The 23,436-nt window shown below is 40.7% G+C and overlaps 1 protein-coding gene across 1 annotated transcript in view; it reads right to left on the bottom strand.

The window, feature by feature from the left end:
* Positions 1 to 421: 421 nt before the first annotated feature.
* Positions 422 to 23,436, bottom strand: part of FAM110B (family with sequence similarity 110 member B) — an 87,677-nt gene continuing 64,662 nt past the window's right edge. Inside the window, exons 2-3 of the mRNA XM_068396775.1 lie at positions 19,008 to 19,074; positions 422 to 4,140 (exon numbers count right to left, since the gene is read on the bottom strand). Of these exons, the coding sequence (XP_068252876.1) occupies positions 2,726 to 3,838 (1,113 nt within the window). The 5' untranslated portion in view covers positions 3,839 to 4,140; positions 19,008 to 19,074 and the 3' untranslated portion in view covers positions 422 to 2,725. The remainder of the gene's footprint in view (positions 4,141 to 19,007; positions 19,075 to 23,436) is intronic.

Genomic DNA, 23,436 nt, shown 5'->3' with positions numbered 1-23,436 from the left:
TACTGCAGCCTCACAGAGTTGCAAGTTCAGCTGACTGTGAAGGTCTGGCTCCTGTAAAATCTTATTCACATGCACGCTGTAAGAAGGAGGGATAGCGGAGTCAGAGCCTGTGCTGTGTCAAAGGTGCTGCTTAAGATCTCGGGTGAGGAAATACTCTCTTACAGATAGCTCACAAGCCTAAACCCCTTGTGGCATTAAAAGGAAATGAATTTGATTTCTCAAGAGCCTACGGCTTCCTAACAAACCTTGGGAAACAAGTTCAGAATACTAGCATATGCTTGAATCCATTTTTTAGTTATAAAGGCTTCTTTATTACTGTTTTTGGCTGACAACAGTTGAGATAGCACGTTTATCATCATTCTTAAAACACTTGAGAGAGAACAATGTGAGTGCGTTTTTATTTCGGTTTTAACTTCTTTATTTCATTGCTGTACAGCTGCATTACACTTGGCTTTAATCCCTTAAGCATTATTTTCCTTGGCAAAATAATCACTGAACTGAGTAGAACTTACTTTTTACTTATTGGAAAAATATGCTTGAAAAACCAGTGTGATGTCAATGCCAACTGAAATCCATGGAGCTTAAAATGTCACAAATGTGCCTGTAGCTGAAATACACAGCTCCTCATTTTTTTGACCGAACTAGGAACGTTGTAAGTCTTAGGTTGTGAAGCCAACTGCAAAAACCATAGAGTAGCCTCCTGAAACTGAATGCTTTTTTTCCCCCATGAATAATAATTTGGAAAACAATTATATAAAACTTGACGTAGGATAATGCCATAGGCAACAAATGACTGTGTGGCTCCGCTTCTAGGCTCACCTGCATTAACTGTGGCTATCGGTAAGAAGTTGGGCTACAGGCTTCTTAGAGAAAAGATAGAACCCAACTTTGTAAAACATCTTTAATATTCAAATATATAAATAAGCACTACTGAAGAATAATTCAGAAGACTGTGGTGATTCATTATGAACAGATGCTATAAACGGGAACAGTAACATTGCTAGGTAAGGAAGAAGCAAGCTATTTTAGGATTCTTGAAAATCTCTTCTAGTTCTTCAGACAGATCATGCTGCTATAGTTACTTTATAAAAAATTATATTCTGAAAAGCACTTTAGTAAAAGAAACCTTTTACTGGAACTATTATTTAACCAAGACCTTCTACAGCACTAAAACACACTGCAATTGAGTTCCCGATATAGTTTTAAGAATGGGAGGGGTAAAAAAAAAAAAAGAACAAAAAACCTACCATACCTGCACCAGGAGCTATTTATTAGCATAACACTCTTCCTTTTAAAGATTTCGTAACAACTGAAGTATATACAAAGTCTTACAGCATTTACACAATAAAAAAGTTTCCTATTAGCTGATGAAGTATAAGGTAGTGCTGCAATTTACTTCAAAGCATGTATACAATAATAATGAAGCAGATCACTTACTTTCAACTTCTCCGCTACCACACCACCACTGTCAGTTGAAATGACAGTTAATTAAACCACTGGGAAGACACAGATTGTCAAAAGATTTGTAACAGGTCGACCTGCAGCACTAACCATCATAAGGAGGAAAAAAAAAAAAAAGAAAAGAAAAGCTACATACTGTCATGTTTCTACACTTTCCTAGAGCTGTAACGAACTTTCACAGCCTTAGTTATAACATATGCAAGACAACATAATCACAATTTTTCAGATATAATTCAGCTACTGAGTGTATTTAGTTCAGAATAGGAGGCATTATATTGATATGGCTGTGTGTTTCCATTTTTGTTCATTAACTGTTCAAATAGGTCTACAAAAAAAATTAAAAGACAGCATGGAGTTTGTAGTCATGATGTGTTTTGACTAATAAAGGCATTCAATATCAGCTATAGGATCTAATCATTCCTGTCAAAAGTTTAAGACCAGGAATCTTTGAGTAAAAACCAAACCTGCCAAATCCCGCACCTACGTTTCCATCTGTTGACTCCAACCTTCTTTAAGCTTTTCCAACAGGGTAACACGAAATCATTAAAATGCTTATACCAACCCAACTGCAAGACTCATTTAGTTTATGAGAGGTCAAGCAGATTCACTAGACTACTTCTGCTGTAAAATCGAAGGTGCTTACCTAGGAAAAAAGAAACCTTTACTGAACAGTCCCTTACTACCAGTAGGGATATGTAGTTTAACAGTGATACATAATTTAAGAACGTAACATTCTTTGCCTTTTAGAAACAGCTTTACATGTGCCAGTAATGCACTTTCCACAAGACATAAGGCTACTTTGCCTATTGTCATATGCCTAAACCTCTTATTTTGGCCAATTTCGCTTTTCTTTCCCACAAATGGATTCTGTTTCAACTTAGAAGCCAGTAACGTCAGTTGACAATATCTGTATTAAGACAAAAAGTGACATACAAAATCCACAAGGAACCACATAAATACCAAAGAAGTCATATAACCTTTCAATGTAAAGACTTTGATTATACTGAAGCCCTAATTAGATTCTTGTCTTAAACTTTTGGCAGATAATGTGTATGCTCAGCCAGGCTTTGTAGTTAGTTATTGTTCAAGTGGAAGCCAGGTCAGCTCACATGTTGACAGGCATGCAACTTGGAAACATTGCACAACAAGCAACACAAAGAGATCTGAGAAGTGTACAAGACTTCAAGTAGACTTCACAACCCTTCACAACTGAATATTCACAGACAAAGATACAGTCCTTGCTTTTTCTATGGTGGATTTTCTCTCACACGTGGGACACTTTCTGTGACTCTCTAGCTTGCTTGATGCTATACAACCACTTGATGATTCTGGCATTCCTTTCAATGGCAGAAATGCCATACGGCACACGGTCATTGGCACTGTCATCGTTTCTAAGGTCACTGTTGCTGTCCTGAGACTGTTCACAGTCTGAGCTAATCATGCTTGCACTGCGGAAGTTGAGGGATATAATATCAGAGTTAGCCCTTGCAAAGTTTTCCATCCCAAGGTTTTCAAGCTCTTCAGGATCCAGTCCGCAGTAGTTAAAGAATCGTTCAACATCTGCATCGACACGAAAGTATCTGTCACTTAAGTCTGATTTTGATCGCTGTAGGGAGGGTCGTCTACTAACTCCGCATCCAGACTCGACTGCCTCAATCTCTGGGGATTTCAGGGTGGCGATGGCAGCAATTTTGGGCTTTGGAGGCAGAGGTGGGGCTGAACTACTGCAGGGTATTGCTTTTAAAGGCTTTGCACTAGTTACTTTCCTAATGTCTGAGGAGCTGTGAGAGACATGCAAGAAAGTCTCTGCCGACTGATCTAGGAGCCTTCTGCTGATGTTGGAGCTGCTCTCCTGTGGGCTGCTACGGCCCTGCGTGGGGTAAACCTTCAAAGATTCGGCGAATGAGTGTCGGTTCAGCTCTGTCGAATCTGCTCTGTGGGCTGGCCAGTTTCGGGGACCATGCTTATACCCTGAACCCGAGCTGGAGCCTTCAGAGCTGTTGATGATGTTCTTCAAAATCTCCAGTTTCAGGTTTTCTCTCTGGACGCCGCTCTCGGTCTTTGCATTGTTGCTGAAGACTTTCAAGGTGGGGCTCCCCAACGCTCGCTTGGCCACTGGACAGACCGGCGGCTTCGCCAGCACTGCCGGCTTCACAGGCTCCTGCTTGGCGTTGATGACCTCCTGGCTCTTGACATATTTCGCCTTGTCGGCTTCTAGCCTCTCCACTGCGCTCAGTCTTTTTGGATTGGGCTCCGCCTGCCTGCGAAAATAGTCAGGTCCTTTGTTCAGGATGCGGAGAGGAACAGCGGACGTGAAAGTGACGGCAGGGCTGACCGGCTTCACCATGCTACCTGTCGGTAGTGTTTCTGTAGGCATGTTTGGTGGTCTTTCCCCTGCAGCCGTTTTGGATTCTTCTCTGGGATCTTCTAAATGCACGGTGCAGAAACATGTACATTAAGCACAATGAATAGCCGATGAATCCTGGGATCTGAGCGTTAGCAGCAGCGCCTCATCTCACAGCTCATTAAATAATGCTGTGTTTCTCTTTTAAAGGCAGCCTTTGTAGGGCAAGGCCACCCGACACAAGTCCGTATTAGTCTGCTCCGCCGACTCCTTTCTTCTCGCTGAAAGATGCGGGAGTCTCGCCGTTCCCTTTGTGCTCCGCTACCGGCAGCAATCTGAAATGCAGAATAACCAACCACACGTTAGCGAGAGCGCCTGACATCAGAGCGATAGCAACAGCCGCCTCCCGGCCCTCCTCTCCCACCACCGGACGGGATGCAGCTGCCGGCGCAGGGGAGGCGGCGCTCGCAGTGCCCGTGCCTGTGCACCTCTCTCACTCTGCACCCCTGTGCATCTTACAAGGAATGTGCTGCTCGTTGCTTACAGTCCAAGCTTGGATTTAACAAAATTGCACTGGAAAATAAAAAAAAAAACAAACAACAACAACAACAAAAAAAACCAAAACCCCACAAAAAAACAAACCCCACCACGATAGAGCCATGTATTTCTGGAGGGAAAAAGGGAAGCAAAATGTGTCAGTTCAGAGACTTAGACCCTTCTATGTCCTGAAGATCAAGGAAAGAGCACTTTCAATTTATCTTTGGCTTTGATTAGTTGATTTGCGTACACATTTTATCTCTAAACCCCAAACATTCTGCTCCTCTTTATATACTCTGTAAATCTAAGAAATTAACTGTATTTTCCTTTTCTATTAAATGCTCCAGAAAACAACCTGGTCTAAAAAGCAGAGAGCAGAGACATGTAGCATTTTAAGTGCAATGCACACTTTTAATCATTAATCTAACATAAAAATCAACAACTAAGAAGTAGGAGATCTTTCTAAAGCCACCTATTCCAGCTCAAAGTCTGTTTGAACATTAGTCCCCAAAGCACTGGTGCTCCAGCAGTAAAATAAGGATTTCCAAGTTCTCGTGAACACCTTAGAGGCTTAACAGAACAACAAAAAGAGGCTTTGTTTTTTTGATGAAAGATTTTGGGACCACACAAAAACATTCTGACTGGGTTTGAAAGAAAAGAACTTGTCTTCACATTTGGATATAATCATTCAGGTTTTCTAGCAAGCACTAAGTGCATATGAAGTTTACCTTCATCTTAATTATTTTAAGATCCTATCACTTAGGATTGTCACAACAGTCTAAAATCCAGCACCATGGATGATGTTACAAGTGCTGTAACAATTTTTCCCACATGAGGCACTGAAGGGCACTTATCACGAAATCTACTTTTCAAGCAGTGATTTAGCTAATGGGTCTCATTTGTTTCATTATTGCCCCATTAATCTACGCTGCCCTTTTAAATATCCCATTTCTGTTATCGCTGTGTTCTTCACGGAGAGAAAGAAAAAAAGCTGCTACTTCTTCACTCATCCTAAGGAACGCAGAGCAGCATCCTTCCCAGGGATGACCCGCTTCCATGCGTACTGCCATGCTGTGTGTGCTCATCCATCAATATACAACTTACTAATACAGGGTGTGCCACCAGTATATTGTTTGGACCAAAAAAAAACCCCAAATCCTGAAATTCTAGCTAAAGGTACATTAACAGTAAAAAGAAAACAACCTCAAGTACTGATCCCCATAAATATATGATATACATTGAATATTCTCTCTAAATTATCCAAGGTCAAAGCAAGCAAATAAAATATATAAATGCCATAATGAGATTATAGGAAAAAGCTGAGCTTTCTTCTCAAGGCTCACTGTCACAAGCATTCTTCAAATACAAACTAACATATTTAGGTGGGTGATAAACCAGACACGCATTCAGTGCAATTGAAAGGGTAGTGAAATGTTAATTAAGCTTCCTTTTCAACGCTGTTTTATAAATCCTAGTGCTAACTCCTCAGCAGTTTGACTTCCTGAATTTTAACTAAGTCTTTCTGAAAGAGAAAAAGCTCGCTTTCTTCATTTGAATTAACATATTTATTGGTACTATTTTGAAATTAAGCATCAAATTTCCAAATGTGCTGAAGGCAATTCCAACATTCATCTGCACACACACATTTCTCTTCCGTACACACGAATCAAATCTTTGCACGTTGCCAGCTCAGTGCTTCATGGCTAAGTGCTTGTAAAAATACCCCACTGGTGTCTATATTTCATACTTGTGTGCAGAAATCAAATCTATGTGAGAGCAGGCGTCTTTTCAGGAGGAAAAAAAAAACCCAAACTAGCAAAACCCCAATTCTTTGTACTAAATACTGTTACCCAACGGAGTTAGTATCACTTGAATAACTGAGACCACAACTCTCCATTTTCTTCTTGCCCATTGTCATTAAAGGCCACCACGGTCCTGCCCCAAAGGACAGCTGCCAACTCCATTCTCCTCCCAGTAAGCGGCTCGGCGCAGCACTATGGATCAGAGCTGTGGGAACCGAGGCATTGGACTCGAGGCTGCTTTTGGAAGTCTTTCCCCAGCACTTAACAACTTCCTCAGTCAGGACAGCCCTGGTCAATGCCAGCAAACATTGCTTAGGAGGCTAAGCATCCACGTTGACTTCAACACCACACTTAAAAGCAAAAAAGAAGGAGGGGAAAAAAAAAATCCCACCGTGTATGCATGTTCATCTGACAGAACAAGAGTGCTTGTTTGCAAGCACATACGGGGCTAAGTGCCCTGAAGTCAATGGAAATATGCTGTGACTGGCAATGAGCTTCAGGCATGCCTAGAAAGAAAAGCAAAGACCTGGTGAGGAGCCAGGGCAGAAATGTCCACCCGAGCCAGCACAGTGAGCTGAGGGAGTAACAGCCAGGTGGTTACATGGCCAGACATGAAGGCTTTGTACCTTTGGGGCTCCTGGTATAAATTAAGGTATGTGCAGCTACAAAAAAAGGATCAACTATATTTTTTGTGTGTTGTTTAAATTGCGCCATTTCACTGAGGTGCTGCATTTAAATATCACAGGAAAGTTTATTCAGTAGTCTCATATCCGAAAGCTAAAAAATTAACCAGATACTGTTAGAAAAGAAAGTGGGATGAAAGAGAGGTAGATGAATGTAAAGTGCTAAGGAAACAACTTCACCTGCCTGTGCTGGTGATGGCTGCAGCCTAATTCTGCTGCTTGCTGGGAAAGTGAGTACATTTCCTACCAGCCTCTCTGCTGTCCACAGGCACCTGAAACACAGCAGCAACACTAGAGAGCCTTGCTACTTATTAATTTCATCGGTAATGAAAAAAGCTGAGCAGCAGCAGTACAGTGTAGTTTCAAGAAGACAAAATTGTGCCACTTATAGTTTCCAGTTGTGAAAATCATCACTGTAGCAACAGGGGTATAGAAATGGCTTTCTCCTGGATTAAACTCCAAAGCAGCTCACTGCTTAGGCATCTCAGTCTCCTGTTGCGGACAGCTCTAGTACCAATTTTGCACTGCAGAAATTCAAAGGCGAATAGGTTTTCTTCACCCACTCCCCCGAAATGTGTGAAATATACTTAGGGACCTAAGAAACGTTCTTTTTACTCTGTTTACATCAAATGTCTACTCTGTAGGTGTGATTCTTCTGCGCACTGAATTGTGTTCTTCAGGATTCACTCCAGATTTCTGTTATTGCTCTTCATTACAACAACTGCTAACCTTAAGAGATTATTTAAAGACAAAGTTAAAAGCTTATGCACACATTCAAACATAGTTCATTTTAATACTAGCATACATTAATAAAAACTTTCTTAAAGTTCTTACTAACTGAGCTTTTCTAACACCCAGCGACTGTTGCAGACCTGCTGAGTGGAATACAAAACGTACGAAGGAATAGAAGGGCTTTGGGTTTTTAAAGTTGTATTTTCAGCCAGACACTTTGATTTAGGATTCCTTTGCGACAGAGGCAGAGATCCAAAGCGCTTATTCATTCTAGGCATCTTACACTAATCACCCTTAGGTCTGTAATATGTTTGTCAGAGATTCACATTTAAATAACAGATACACTATCTGCATGATTTAGGGGAACACAATACAGCCTAGAGCAGCAATAGGTATACAACTAACATTAACTACAAATAAATCCTCCATAAAATATTCTTTCCTTGATTTAAAGCCAAGACAGTAGGAGGAGATAAACTATGCAGAAACTTTGGAATTACAGTTCCATATATTTTAAATATGCCTTTTTTTTAAATTTAAAAGAAATTTAGGAACTGGCCCCATTCTGGGAGGTATTTATTTCTAGTGCTATTACTAAAACAATGTTACTGTACAATACTCAAGTTTATTTTTTCTCTGATACCTAAAGCTGCATTCTAAACACAGGCTGAATGACACTAACTGACAGCAAACAACACGCTTCCCTCTCCGGTTCTGTGGTGCCTTGTAGCTCCTACACCTTGGCCAAGTTTCATCCAGTCTTTGCCTAAAAGTATCCACAGAAGAGCACTACAGATTTTAACAGTATTCAAGTTGCAACAAAGCAGCAAAAACCAACAGTGAAAATGTGGCCCAAATGAAATTAGTGGAATTTCTGCTCTTGATTTCGGCACGGACACAGCTTCACGCGATAAAGCCACAATGAAGCTCATGCTCCCAATTCATCCCTCTGGGACAGCGGATGAAGGGATTGTACAGGAGGTAGGACGAAGCACAGTGAATAAACATAACGAAGGCTGACAGCATTTACTGTGCTTTCCTTGATATTTAAAGGCCCGTGTCAATTTTATTTACCAGATGACAGAATATAACTACCAGTACCTCAAGATGCACCATAAACATCACAAATTCCAGCATAAGTAATCAACAAATGATCACAAAACAAAATCTGCATAGGAACAAAGGACACAGATGGAAAATGTCAGGCTCTGCTAATGACTAGGTGCACTTTAGAGCTGCAAGTCCCACTAGGAAGATGCTGCTTTGTTAAAGGTCCCTGCAAAGCCTATAACTGAGGTCTTCACTGAGAATGACTTTCAAGGTCTATGCACTAAGTTATACTAATATGTATGTCTAAAACTGATATAAGTTCTTCTATGGATGATTGTCATTTTAAACATCACATATTTATATTACTAAGTTTAAAAATACAGGCTAAGCTTCAATAAACTAGGCTTAAATTGACATAAGATAATCCACATCCAGAATGGCAGCGGTATTTCATTTTTGAAACCAATTTTAGATAAACATGTATATGGGTGTAGACTTGGTCTCATGTAATATTAACTATCAAGATAAAGCATGAGGAGATGGAATAATCTTTCAGACCCGTCCATGACTCAAAATACTAATGAAAGCACTGACTTTCAACTCTGCTCTCCCCTAAAAAGTGAAACAGTGAACAGTAAGTGAAGAGCAATATCTGTTCAAGTAGACATTTAAGCCTTCAAAAGGTCATAAAAAATGTGAACTACAGTGACCTAAAAGCAAGAGTGGCAGAATTATCTACATGTGGGAAATCTCCACCAAGTGGGAAGGCAACAGCTTTGGCAAAGTTAGCCACTTTTCACTGCTGATATATTACTTCCAAACAAAAAATCGAAACTCAAACTAGCATTAACTTTGTAATAACTTGCATAGATGAATGTACAATGGGCTCATATATTTAACGCTAATTCTGCTTTGCTCTTACATCACACTCAAAGACTTTTAAGACAAAACTCTACACAAACAAAACACTGTCATCACTTAGTGCTCTTTCTATTTCACTGTGCAGTTGAAACGACGAGGTTTAAAGCAGGATGCTGCCATAACCAGAAATGCTAACACTGTTGCATGGAAATAGCTTCTGGAAAATCCACAAAGGTACAAATGCCTGGAAAGCAGGAAAGCAACTTAGCAGCTATACTTACATACTGCCTCTGTAATGTATGCTTAGCACTCACTGGGTGCTGGATAGAGATGCCTCTTTGAAAGAAAAATCTTCATAAAGTACTTTGCTTCTTTTTAGTTCTGAAATCCAGCACTGTTATGTTTCCTACCCAGCAGCAATAATCCACTCTCAGCGATACCTGCTTCTGGGTAAATACTGCCCTATAGATGGCTCCCAAACATGAAAACTTGGATTTCTTTCAAAAGGCACAGACAGCTGCACAAATGCACAAGAAAGCTCAGAAATGAAATCTTCCTTCCTTCCAAATACATAGTAAAAAAAAAAAAAAAAGTAATCTCATTATTTAGAGTGATATTACATGCTGTGTTTGTAAAAGCTGTAATGGAAATCAACTCTGTTTTCTTTGCACCCCTGTGTTGCTTACACCGTACTGCACTCTTTGGAATAATTTCAGCCTCTCATGTAAATAAAAAATCAGGAAAGGGCCTAAAAAAGTATAATAAGGAATGTACATTTTTATTATTTGTAGCTCTAGCTTTATATGAATACTTCTATTTCAGTGTGCATTTTATGAGAACGATTCTCTAAATACTTTGCAAAGCTTTAGGAAACACCTTTACTGCTCATTCATCAGCCAGTGTCAATGGTCCAATCCACGTTTATCCTTTTAATTCTGCATCTCTCCATAACCATCGTGCTTAAATTTAGAGCCTTCTCCCTACAACAAGACCACAGTTCCCAATTTATCCTGTGGTCTCCTGGGCCTACACAATTTCTCCAGAATCCTCTCTGCACTTTTAGAAATCAACACAACCCCCTTCAATACAGGATACTTGGCCCTGGTGCCTCTCACATTTCAGAGGTTCATCAGACCCCAAGACAGGTCCCTGCTGCACCAGGTCCCAGCTGTTTGGTCCCTTTTCTCTGGGAAAAGGGGGATTCTTGTTTCTCTGCTCCTTCACCACCTCCTCTTCAAACCGTTTTCCCATTGCACCATCCCATTTTTGCAAGACGCAGTAACTCCTGCTCTGGTTGAAGGAGCAGTGCTATCTGGACTATGCTTTTCCTGTCTTCTCTTCTACTGATAGGAAAAGCTAGCACCTCATCTCCTTGCTCCTGGCAGCTGTCCTTCACAGCCATGCTTGGATTCAGCATCCTATAAAACCACTTTTTTCCTAGTGGCAATATTTTCAATGTGTAAAAAAAAAAATAATTAATTAGGACGTCATCGCTGTGCACTGGGAGAAAAAAGAGGGAGGTAGAACAACAAAACAGTTTTAATTATGAAGCTCAGCAAAAATGTTTTAAATAGAAAAATATTCATTTTAGTTCACATTTCAAATCTGTAGTAATTCTTAACAAGTCCATTCTAAGTGTGAGACGGATTTTAAGCTATCCAAATCTTTATGGTAATAGGTTCAGTAGAAATCATACGCACTAGTGAAGAAGGAAATCAAAATCTTTATCTGCTAAAATGCGGACATACACCTGCAAAGCACCCTCCTTCTAGTATTACCACACAGATACGCTGCCTCACTAGCAGGATTTGCAGACTTCATACATCAGTCACCCATGTGGCCCCAAACCACACAGCGAAGTCTGATCCTCTGCCCTGCAGAGGACAACAGAAACACGAGCATAATCAGTAATTGGGCAGCTGGGAAACAGCTCAGGAACTTCTGCAGCGTCCCTCACCAAAAAACTGTATCATTAACTCAGCTATGGGACATACATTTTCATAGAATCGTAGAATGGTTTCAGTTGGAAGGGACCTTAAAGATCATATAGTTCCAAACCCCCTGCCACAGGCAGGGACACCTGTCCACCAGACCAGGTTGCTCAAAGCCCCATCCAACCTGGCCTTAAACGCTGCCAGGAAGGGGGCATCCACAACTTCTCTGGGCAACCTGGTCCAGTGTCTCACTACCCTCACAGGAAATAATTGCTTCCTAAAATCTAATCTAAATCTACCCTCTTTCAGTTTAAAACCATTCCCCCTCGTCCTATCACTACACGCCCTTGTAAAAAGCCCCTCTCCAGCTTTCCTGTAGGCCCCCTTCAGGCACTGGAAGGCTGCTAGAAGGTCTCCCTGGAGCCTTCATTCTACAGGCTGAAGAGCTCCAACTCTCTCAGCCTGTCTTCACAGGAGAGGTGCTCCAGCCCTCTCATCATCTTTGTGGCCCTCCTCTGGATTTGCTCCAACAGCTCCATGTCCTTCTTATGTTGGGGGCCCCACAGCTGGACACAGTACTCCAGGTGTGGTCTCAACGAGAGCGGAGTAGAGGGGGAGAATCACCTCCCTCGACCTGCTGGCCACGCTGCTTTTGATGCAGCCCAGGATACGGTTGGCCTTCTTGGCTGCATTGCTGGCTCATGTTGAGCTTCTTGTCAACCATCACCCCCAAGTCCTTCTCGTCAGGGCTTCTGGGCCATTTGACACACTGAGATAAGTTAAACATAGTCCTAAATCCTTTAAATGTTTGAAAGCTTGTATGAATGTTAAAGCATTCTACCGTAGCATACTTAGCATCACTACAGGATCAGACCTGGTCTTAACTTGCACTGTGGAGTGAGCCCTAAAACATAAGTCACCTTGTTTTTTTCTGCATGTAAACTTGGAAATACTAAGAAATCAAGACAAATTTAAATTGATGAAGTGAAAAGTATAGATTTTCTAAATGAAAGTTTACATTAAATGTGCAGTGTGTCTACGAACATGGCCCTTGTAGTCAAAGACTTGAGGACCCACGACCAGGTGACTTCAATAGGTTCACCTCCTTCATAGCTACTGCAGCAAAGCAACATGGCTTCCCTTTGAGACCTGGCATCTCGCTTCATGTGAACCTATAAAAGTAACTTCAAGCTGAGCACTCAAAACTAATGAACACTGAAACATACACACCTAAAATGGCAGATTCTGTAGGGAAACAGTCTCTCTGCTCACCATTTAAGTGACAGCAGTGTTCATAAAATCTTGGGTAGCTGACGTTTAGGCTTGTATCTCACCTCGAAGCACATATTCCTCTGCCAGTACTTTTTTGCGTAAACAAATTGAGACTCACTTCTGAGCTCTTCTGTCTGGGTACAACACCCCAGCTATGTCCTGAACACCAAACCACGTCAAAACCTGGACACTTTGCCCATCTCCCATATTTGACTTCCACAGAAAGGAACTGTGAGAAATCTGGAAGGAACATGCGCATGTAGAACAGGAGGGATGTTCAGGGGAAGAGGCCCTGCACACCCATGCACAGCCCTGTTGTTTCTACTAACAGCCATACACACAACTAACCCTGATGGCTAATTCCCAAGCTGTAGAGGGACCAGGGATTTCCTTGCCCATCTTGCCTTATCCAGCATGTACCTGCTGGCCCTAAAAATGCAGCCAGGAGTGATGAGGGTCACAAAGAAAACACCTTTTCCTCTGCTTGACTTGGAGTGCAGACTGGAAGCAGCCCTCCAGGGCAGATGCTCAAAGTACTAGGCTATACCGTATGTAGAGACAGATCCTTCTCCTGCACTTCTTTTCAAAGGTTTCCACTTTTAAAAATAAATTTTTGCAAGCTTTCTTTAAATTAAGTAAAGAGTAAAAAAGCCCACATAGGGTACTTGGCGACGATATTGGGTTACTAACCCTGTTCCAGTGCAATTAAGTAATTTCTAGTAAGTAGGACATTTCAGCTGAAATAGGAAGACCCACTCAATATTCTGCCAACTGTGTTCTTCCTCACGAGGTAGGAAACTCGCCCCAGTTCAGGGACTGGGGATTTGATCCCATCTCCCATTTCTCAGAAGAGTGCAGCAATCTCTGATCTCATGGACATAAATGGATACCTGTTGCTGCTGCCAGCTTGTTTTTGTGGGAAAGGAAAAAATTTACCCGACTCTGTCATAAGAGACCAAAAGCCCTGGAATCTCAAGCTGCCGTGTTTAGACTCTTATTTATTGAGAAAAGTTTTCTAACACTGTTTACAATGACAAATGTATTAAAGGAACATAGTATCATAGCTATAAACAGATTTTATTTGAGAAATAACAATAAACCCACAATGAAAACAGCTGCAGTTGGACATTCCCTTGCAGTTACTAACCCTGCAAAACTCCAGAAATATTCAAATACATGAAGACCCAAAGTAAACAAACATAGCCCAGAAAAGAGAAACTATCCCAACAATTTATGCTGTGAAAAAACAGAAACCATAAAAAACTATTACAAATGCAAAAAATATGTCTTAAAATTTCCTTTCACCAGAGATTTAATTAATATGAGAAACTTTTAAAATACTTATTTTCAAAGTTTCAAAACAAAGCTTAATAGCATCTTTCTGAAGCTTCTTACCCTTTGTGAAAATATATTTGAAAGAAAAAGTGCACAAGAATATGGAATATTTCTTATAACACTTTTGAAATTTTTACAAGCAAAAAAACCAAAGTCACATAGATTACATATATTTAACTCATTTCTCTCTTAACAGCTTACTCCCACTTGTTATATGGAAAATTCTTTTTAGTAAACTCTATATACACGAACACAACCCTTTCATCTTTAGAAATAAGTATTAAAATATAGCCAATGAACATCTTTTACTGTTATTAAGAACCTACAAGACCACCTTTAATAGGCAGTACAGTAGGCACAATTAAAAAACAAATATGCTAAAACCAGTACCACTAGAAAACTGATAATGTTCAGCCAGTGGAGTACAATAGAGTGGACTAATTCTGACAACTGAGGACTCTGAGCCACTCTTCTGATTAGCTGTGGGGTCTTGTTTGTCAAAACTCTTTTGTATTAAACAGCCTTTTCTGTAACATGAGATATTACTGTAGTAAGGTCAGCATGGCTATTTAAAAATAATTTCTACACCATAATTTCTAAGCATTAAAACTCATCCACGAAATAGCACCCATTTATTTTTTCTTAAATAAATGCACTATAAAATTTTTGACTGTATAAAAACAAATTAGTTATTTTTTAAATAATGAAAAATAATGAAAAAAAAAAACCCCACCAACAGAACCAAACTACATATGATTTACAGCAGCATTCCAGGGCACTGCAAACTTCAGAGCAACTCCATGAATGATATCATATAAGAGGACATTTTCCCATACTACTGGATAGTTTATTCCCCTTTTCTCCAGCCTCAAGTCTAAAGATACATGGTGTTAGAAGTCAAGAAAGAAAATAGTCCACATGTTAAAACTACAGAGCTTCAACAAACTGTTCACAACTTATTTAACTGAAGATTAATATCCCATTACCTACTTCTTAATGAGCATCCAAACTTTTGTTTAATATCCAAGTTCGGTGGTCAGAGTGTGTTTTCATATTACTGGCATTTAATGTAACGACTGTTCACTAAAACAACATTCTTAGAAAGACACTTTTCAGAAGTCAGACTGTCCAGACTCTGAGCATTGAATGGTTTTCACTTATCTGAGTGCCCTGAGGAAGTTATGATGATGATGGAAATTCTTCCTGACCACAACTTTTAAGAAACCATAAAAACCTCACCGTCTTCAAGAAAACAAAAGCTGTACCAAGTCGTGACCAGTGCGTTTAACCAAGTGGAGAGGAGGGCAGTGCAGGGAGAGTTGAGGCATCCCAGCTCCAAGAAAAAAAAAAAACAAACCCAAACCTGGAATTGGGAGTGTGGGGACAGACACAAGAAGAGTGAGAACAGAGAGGTAGAGAAATGCAATTACTAAGAAAAGAACAGAGAGGAAAAGGTGCTGGGAATAGAGAAGGGGGCACTGACAGTGGGCTGGTGTCCTGGTTTGGCCTAAACCAGGCCAATTTTCCTTTCAGTGATTTTTACTTTCAGCTAAGTCTCTTCTCAGTAACTGCACTTTCTGAAACTAACTGCATGTTTTGCAGACAGTGTCTGCTTCTAGGACTGGTAACGCTCAAAGTTTGTAGTTATCACTGAGGCACTGGCAGGGATGTTATGTAGAAAGGCTCTTGCTGTACTTAGTCTTAGAGAAACCAAGGTCACTGCTAAATTCCTCACTGCTTACGAGTGAAGAGCCGAAGGGAGGTCGCACCTGCAGGGAGGAGCGGACAGGGCAGGTGACCCAAAATTGACCAATGAAGGTATTCCATCCCATACACGTCATTCTCAGTATAAAGCGGGGGGATCACGAGGGTCTCGCTCTCTTGCCCCTTCTTCTGCGCCTTCCCTTGCTTCTTCTGCTGGGTTTGGGTGTTTCTGCTGCTTCGGGCTGCTTCTGTGGCTTGAGCCTTTGGCCAGTGTCCAAGGAGGACTCTGTTTTCCTGCTGCCCCCGATCCCGATCTGTGCATCCCTGAATCCAGCTCTCGACCGTCGCTGGGCCCAGCCTGGGCCTTCCTGGAGCCTGCCCTGCAGTGCCGGTGGTGACGTGGCCGACATCGGGGAGCTCGATCTTGGTTTTGTATATATTTGTATATATTTGATTATTCCAATATTATTATTACACTCTTTTTCATTATTATAGTTTATTAAAACTGTTTTAACTTTCCAACCCATAAGTCTCTCTCCCTTTTCCCTTTCCCTTTCACTTTGGGTGGGGGGGAGGGTTAACAGAGAGCGTCTGCCTCAGGTTTAATAGCCAGCCCAGCTTTAAACCGTGACAGCTGGGAAGCAGAAACAGGTTACAAAGACAGGGAGGGATTAGAAGAAAAAGGAAGAGACACTTCAAGTGCTCTTCCTCATCACCTCCCTCGCGGCTCCTATGTCCTGCAGAGGGAACAGAGCTGGCCTAAGGGTACAGTAGAGAAGGGTACATTGCCCAGTGAAGCTCGTCCTGAAGCAAAGCTCCCTTCAACCCAGGTCACTTTTGGGTTGCAGTCGAGAGTTACATCCTCTTCTCTCTCCTGCAGCCTCCATGCCTGAGGCAGACTGTCCACTGATCCTAGGAGGCTGGTGGCAGAGAAGCTGGCACCAGGGTGGCTGGCAGGAACAGATCACAGAAAGATACCAGCCTTGGAGCCCCGCACTTTTTCAAGAGGAAAACGAACAGTGGAGGAAATACAGTCAACCAGAAACAAGTGCCAAGGTTTGCTGTAGCCTTCTCAGGAAATCCAGTTCCTCCTTTTGGCATCGCTTCAGCTTGCTTTCATGTGCTGTCTGCATACCGAGACACGCAATAGGCCTGCCCCTGTGGAGTCCTGAACTAGGGATGCTCTCAACCCTGTCCTCACAAGTGCCTTAGAGTACTGCTCAGAAAGATTGCTTAAATTATTTCTCTATTCCTATCTCCCCTTAGAGTATCAGGCTAACTCACCGTTGCTATGTATGTGTTCTTCTCTCAGACCTGTGATACACAGACTCATTAACAGGTCCTCTCTCTCCTGTAAACAAAGCAACATCTCCAAACAGGGAATTAAATACAGGATTGAGTATGATTGCCCAAAGTAACCAAGAAAATTTCTTTCAAACTCAGAAACTGGATGCAAGTATCCCAAGCTTGTAGCTACTGCTTTATCCCAACAAATTGTTACTACTTTAGAGATGATCAGTAAACTTTTTAAGTAGGTGGATCTAGTGAAACTGAACTTGAACATCACAGGGCCAAGCCACCTACGCTGGACAAATCATGAGATGCGGCAGACAAGGTGCCGAGCCTCAAGTGAGGACATGTGGTGTCTGTTTTTTCATCTGCCCGTGCCTGCTATGTAAAGGTAACTTCTCCTGGCCAGCCACTCTGCCAGCACACCATCCCTGTCACCACTGGGAAACAGAGTCCCTCCACCAAAGGAGATGTCCCTCACTCACTAGCACCAGCTCATCACTGATCTGGACTGGTTTCAAGACATTCTCTAAAAGCTAATAATGAGGGAAGGCTAGCTGTGTCACTGCAGCCAGGACCAAATGCTGCTTTCATCATAAATCATAGATCCAATCTTTTCTGTTTGTAAAATGAGCAATACATCTGCAGCAAAACTATAGACCTCCTGGAGCATCTGTATGAACACTACACGTTGAATTCCCTTTTTAAGAAGGCAGAAATAAAACCCATACGGCATGACATCGGGAAGGTAAAAATATGAAATGTGACTGTGAAATTAGTGTAGGTTAACTTGTGACCACAAAAACTAACACAGATCACTTACAAGGCTTTGAATGTTCCTGGTATCAGTCCTTGGCACAGCCAAGACAGTTCTGCTGCCTTTTATTTCATACTACAACGTATCTAGAATTTTAGGCTCCCAATTTCCTCAGCTGACAGAAATGGCTTCTGAGATGATTTCTACATTCTGGGAACAGATTTTTACTCTTAAATTAGCCATGTGTACTCTCAGACTTAACATTTTTGTCTTGAAATAAAATAGCAGCAATAATTGTTAATTTAAGACCCCACACGATGCAAATTTACATTCTGGAGCCAAGTATGGTAATTGGAAACAGATGAACACAAAACACCTTCTACTGAGTGGAATTAAAACTAAATATTAGTGAAGCGTGTTGCTGATTTGATACATGATGTTATCAGACATTGATTATTGACTTTTTTCTTTGCTACAGTGAAATACCAGAAGTGCCCTACTAGTCTTTCAAGAATTGTACAACCATTGGTACAAAGTGCCACATATATAGCTCCTGTCCCCTCCTGTGCTCTTGGGTTTCAGCTCGTTTCCTTGTACTCACCAAGGATGGAGCTACTCTATAGACAACATTCTTTCCATCATTCCTGACACTGGATTTCCCCTTTTGGTTTAGAAGCTTTAACGATGAATAAAAGATTTTAAACTTTAATGCTAATCTCCTGCTCAGACCTCGAAATCAGGCTCAGAGTGTTCTGGATGGACTCAGAGATGTTTAAGCTTTCTACTCTTTTTGAACGCATTAGTAATAATCAGATAAAAACCAGAAAGCTCTGGAAGACTAAGGCTAGAAGCACTCCCTTGCACTGAAGGTCTGTTATAAAAAGTTAATGCAATCTACTGAATGGGAAGACTGTAACCAAATTACAGGTTGGGAATAAAGAATGGGAAAAAGCCTGGAACTACTGGATTATTTCCAAAAAGGATTCTGCCATGTTGACACATACATCGCTGTGTGACTGAGGCCAGCAATAGCAAGCCTCAATCTTTCATAAACAGTACTCAAAGTATATATTTGCAACTAATGAATCTGCCAACCCAATTGATTAGTAAAGGTCAAGGAAGAGTAATTCATTACCAGAACATACCTTCCAGGACAGCAGAAGAGGACATGCTAAAGTCCTTCTGGAATTGCCCTCCTTTTATCAAACCCCGGGAAAAAACGTGCATTTTAATTCAAAAAGGTACCTGTAAAACCACAATGCCAAACTCTCGTCCACGCTCTGAATGGGAGAATGTAATGCTCCAGGGGATTCTGAAAACAAAGAAGAAAACAAAATATGAAAAAAGGCAGTTTAAAAAAAAAACACCAACAGAGCAGTAATAAGGCAGGTGCGTATGCGTCAGTGCTGCCGTGATGCTGGAGGTCGTGGAAACCGGATGCTGAGGCTGGTCCACGCCATGAGAAGGGAGGGAAAGAAATGCAAGGCAGCTACAAGAGCAACCAGGACTATTTCACGTGAAAGATGAGATAAGTGATGAAATCAACACGGTTGCACACTGGAAAAGCTATGAGCTGTGTAATAATAACAACTAATTAAAAAGTCATTTGGGAAGCCTCAGAACACAAGCTCACATATGCCGCAGTATCCGAGGCACAAGACGAGATGCAGCCGTGCTGTGGATCAATGTACAAATGCAAACAGGACCAAATTTCAAAATGAAGCTTTTAATTCACTGATGAAGGACAACACAAAATTGTGCATTTTAAGTTCTTGTTACAGATAAACAATCCCTTTTGTTTTGGTTTTGGCTATTTCCAGATGAAGAAGAGAGAAAATACCATAAAAAAAAAACACAAAACAAACAACCCAAACTCACTCATTTCCATGATACAGCTTTAACAAGGCGTGGTATCAGTGTTAGCTACTTTGCAAGTAACTAAGGAAAAATATCAACATGTAAATGTTCGTGTTACTTCAGGGCAGCTGCTAGTTGATTTTGACATGAAAATATGGAATCTACAGTGATGATCTGTTTTTAAATGACCTCCCATATTCAGAGTTAAGGTCAAAGAACAAAAAGTGTGTGTGTTTAAAAGCCCCCCCTCCTCCCTCCCTCCTAGGAACTAGAGAGAGCTGACAGGGTATTTTCCAAACTAACAACCACCACAACAAAAAACTACTACTAAATTTTTATATGTCTATTAGGAATTAGTTATTTACTTTTCAACACCTATTTGAAGTGATTATTCATGGAAGAAGAACAACGTTCAACTGGTGGCACAAAATTACTAAAAAGGTATGAATTTTGCTTTTTTTTTAATTAGCCTCTTCCCCTTTTCTAAAGCACTTATTTTAGACAATGCTTTTTTAAACTATGGTAGTAGTGTATTTACAAAACACTACTGCTGTCTAGCCAATTGGTACATGTTTCACTTCATATGCAATATCTTCTCCTTTTTCTCTCCAAAATTATTGGTAGTTTTTTTGGGATTTACATCAGTTATTAAAATCCATTGAGAAAAAAATTCAAACCTTTGTATTTTGTGTCATCTGCTAAAAATATTTGTAAATATCTTCACAATACAATAGGCTGACAGAAAAGCATAGAATTTTAAAATTTTGAGATCATATTCCCGTAATTAAGTATTTGTATACACAATAGTTAAGGGAAAAATAAATCAGTGTATTCATTTGGGAGGAAGACAGCTCTGCTGCAGGACACAGTCTTCCTCCGCACATTTTTTACGTGCAGGAGGGCACTGATGCAGGAAGGGAAGAAGCAGTTTTCCTAACCCTGAAATGAGGCTGGCGACACCCACCTGAAGGTTAGAAACGCCAAGCTGAGGAGGACTCTTCGGCACAACGTTTTTTTAAGTGAGCTCCAAAACACAAACACCAGGTAAGGGCATGAACCAAGAAGTTTCCTTTTTCCCATATCAACATGTATACTTTTTTATTTTTTTTATTGATACAAGCATATAGACATAAAAACTCACATATATATGGCTTACTCCAATACTAGTAATTCAAATGGACTTGAAAACTATTCATAAGGTAGTAGCTATACACAAAAATAAATACCTTCAAAATTTTGGCAAGACTAGAAGAGTTTCTATAATTTCCTCAAAATATATACTGCTTATTTTAGATCGTTATTCAAACAGCAACAGGGATCAACACATTTATGATGCGACTGTCAGTGTGAACTATATAGTGGAATATGTTCTTGTTTAGTGAACAGCAGTGTATACTATTTAAAAAATGTGTAGCCTATTGCATCTTCCAAGTGCTAGAAAGAGGTCGTGGTAATAAAAAGTACAAGTTTTAATACTGGAGTAGCTCTCATACAGTGGGTTGCCATAATCCTCTGTATCCATAACAAACATACTGCTCCAGGTCTCAAGGGTTTCTCAAGAGGGTATGCATTAAACTGTGAAATCACTAGGAAGAGACACACGACATAGGCTTCGCTGAGCTTGGATGTGGACCCAGGACAGCAATAACCAAGGAAAATATACAAAAAAAAAAAAACCAAGCAGATTACTGTTCTGCAGAAGTTTTAAGCACGACTGGTTTCAACATTCATGCTATGAAGCAAAACACCAACTCCATTTAGCATTCGCAAAAGGAGTGTGCAGTGACAAAACTGTTAATGGATAAGGCTGATAGAGTAATATGGATTCAGACCAAATACTATGCAAGTTCTTCAACACGACAGCACAATATTCTCCAGTCTATACATCTCACACATAGATGGGACCACCCGTGAAGCATCACCGTGGACAATCATCTGTGAGGGCTCTGGTACCTCCACCAGCAGGAGAGCAAACACTCAGGCAGGTGGCACTGGATTTTGTAGGTGCAAGATGAACCACCCAAGGCAGAACCACACATTAATGGCACTGTTTTAAGTGGATGAACTGTTCTGGTAACAGACCTCCACTAGCATTTTATCAGTCCAACACAGGGCCCTTCAGTGACACATTTCAGACAAACTTCTAATCAACACAACACCCTTAACACAGTTGAGAAGGTCCAGGTACACTACAGTGAATATGTTTAAACATAAACATGCAATTGCAAGAAAAAGTAGAGAAAATGTAGAATATAGCTTAAATCTCAATAGAAAACATGAGTGAGGACTTGTTGGGACAGCCAAAGGCACTAAATCCTCCTTTCCCAATTAATTCTACTTTTCTAGTATAAGAAATGTCATAAGAATATTTCTCAAGTTCTAACTGGTCTTTAGAAAACCTCATGTCTTCTGCATGCACTGAGACAGATCTCTGTCACAAACTTTTGGTTCGCTCACCTATCTACCTGTCCAGCTCAGCCCCAATGCAGAGCAACCCAGAAAGGCCACCACCAATCAATGTATGCTTGTCTTCTCCAAGAGACAGAAGGAAGGTGATAAAGAAACAGCTGTACTCGTCCCTCATCTTCTGGGGAATTTGTAGTACAATACGTGGTCAGCCTTGGCTTGAAGAGCCCAAGTACTTGTGACTAAACCACTACCAAACGCCTGGCCTCCAAGAAAGCAACAGAACATATAATTGATTCTTTGGTGCTTTTTAATTCTTTCTTGGATTTCTTTCTGGACCTGGAGGTCCAGGATTTCATTTCTCTTGCAGATGTATGAGTCAGATGAAAATATAGCTAGGCATGTTGCCATACAGTTTTACATTGGATGCACAGTAGAGTTTGAAAACGTTTGCTAGCATGTATGACTATTGAGAGCTCAATGCTTCCTTCTGGTGATGCACAGACCTGCTCCCCTCCCTGGAGGCAGGGTACAGCAGGGCACCCCCATCAGCGTGGCTGCCACAGTGTCCACTGTCATCTGTACACAGTTACCACTCCATTTATTTCTCATTATCACTCTTAGATTTTTTTTTTTTCCCTTTAAGTAACTTAACAAGGCCAGCACTAGCAGATTCATGTCACTCCAACAGGGAAGACTGGTCTCCACAATACTTTCTTTTAGGAACAGTAAGGGGTCCCACAGTACTTCTCTTTCTTAAAAATCGATAATAGTTAGGCTGATACAGTGCCAAAGACATGGTAGCTGAGATCTGTACAAAGAACTGATTGGTCACAGGCTCTTACTAGACAGGTGTACGGGGTGTAGTTGAATTCTGGCAAATTCAACACGAACCATTAAAGCAACTTTCCTTATCTTTTCAATTCTGTTTAAAAAAAAATAAAAAAGAGAGAAAAAAGAAAGATAAATAAAAAATACAAATACTTTAAAACATCTCAGATCTAAAACAGCACAAGGAAAGCTGATGTCGACTTTGCAAAATCACAAAAATCCATGAAACTGAGCCACATACACAAGCCAGTTTACCTCCTGAGCTTCAGCTGGAAGATTTAACCTCCTTTGTAAGCATAGAAAATGCCTAACACCTAGACAGGAAGCACCCAAACCAAGATAAGAAACTCTGGACTATGTCCAGATTGTAAAAAATATTAATTTCTTCAATATTTTTCAAATCAACCAATTATATGGGTGTGAAATATTGCATTCTCCTCTGAACGGATGTTTCTCTATGAAATCCCACAGCCCCATTCAAATTTCTCTCAAAACTATCCTTTTGGAATGCCTAGAAAAAAACACTCCACAATGGCCAGGCAGCTGGCATACCGCAATTGCTCGTTACCCTAATTTCAAC

The sequence above is a fragment of the Nyctibius grandis genome, chromosome 3, assembly GCF_013368605.1.
Source record: "Nyctibius grandis isolate bNycGra1 chromosome 3, bNycGra1.pri, whole genome shotgun sequence".
Classification (NCBI taxonomy): Eukaryota; Metazoa; Chordata; class Aves; order Nyctibiiformes; family Nyctibiidae; genus Nyctibius; species Nyctibius grandis.
This window is presented reverse-complemented; position numbering and strand designations above follow the sequence as displayed.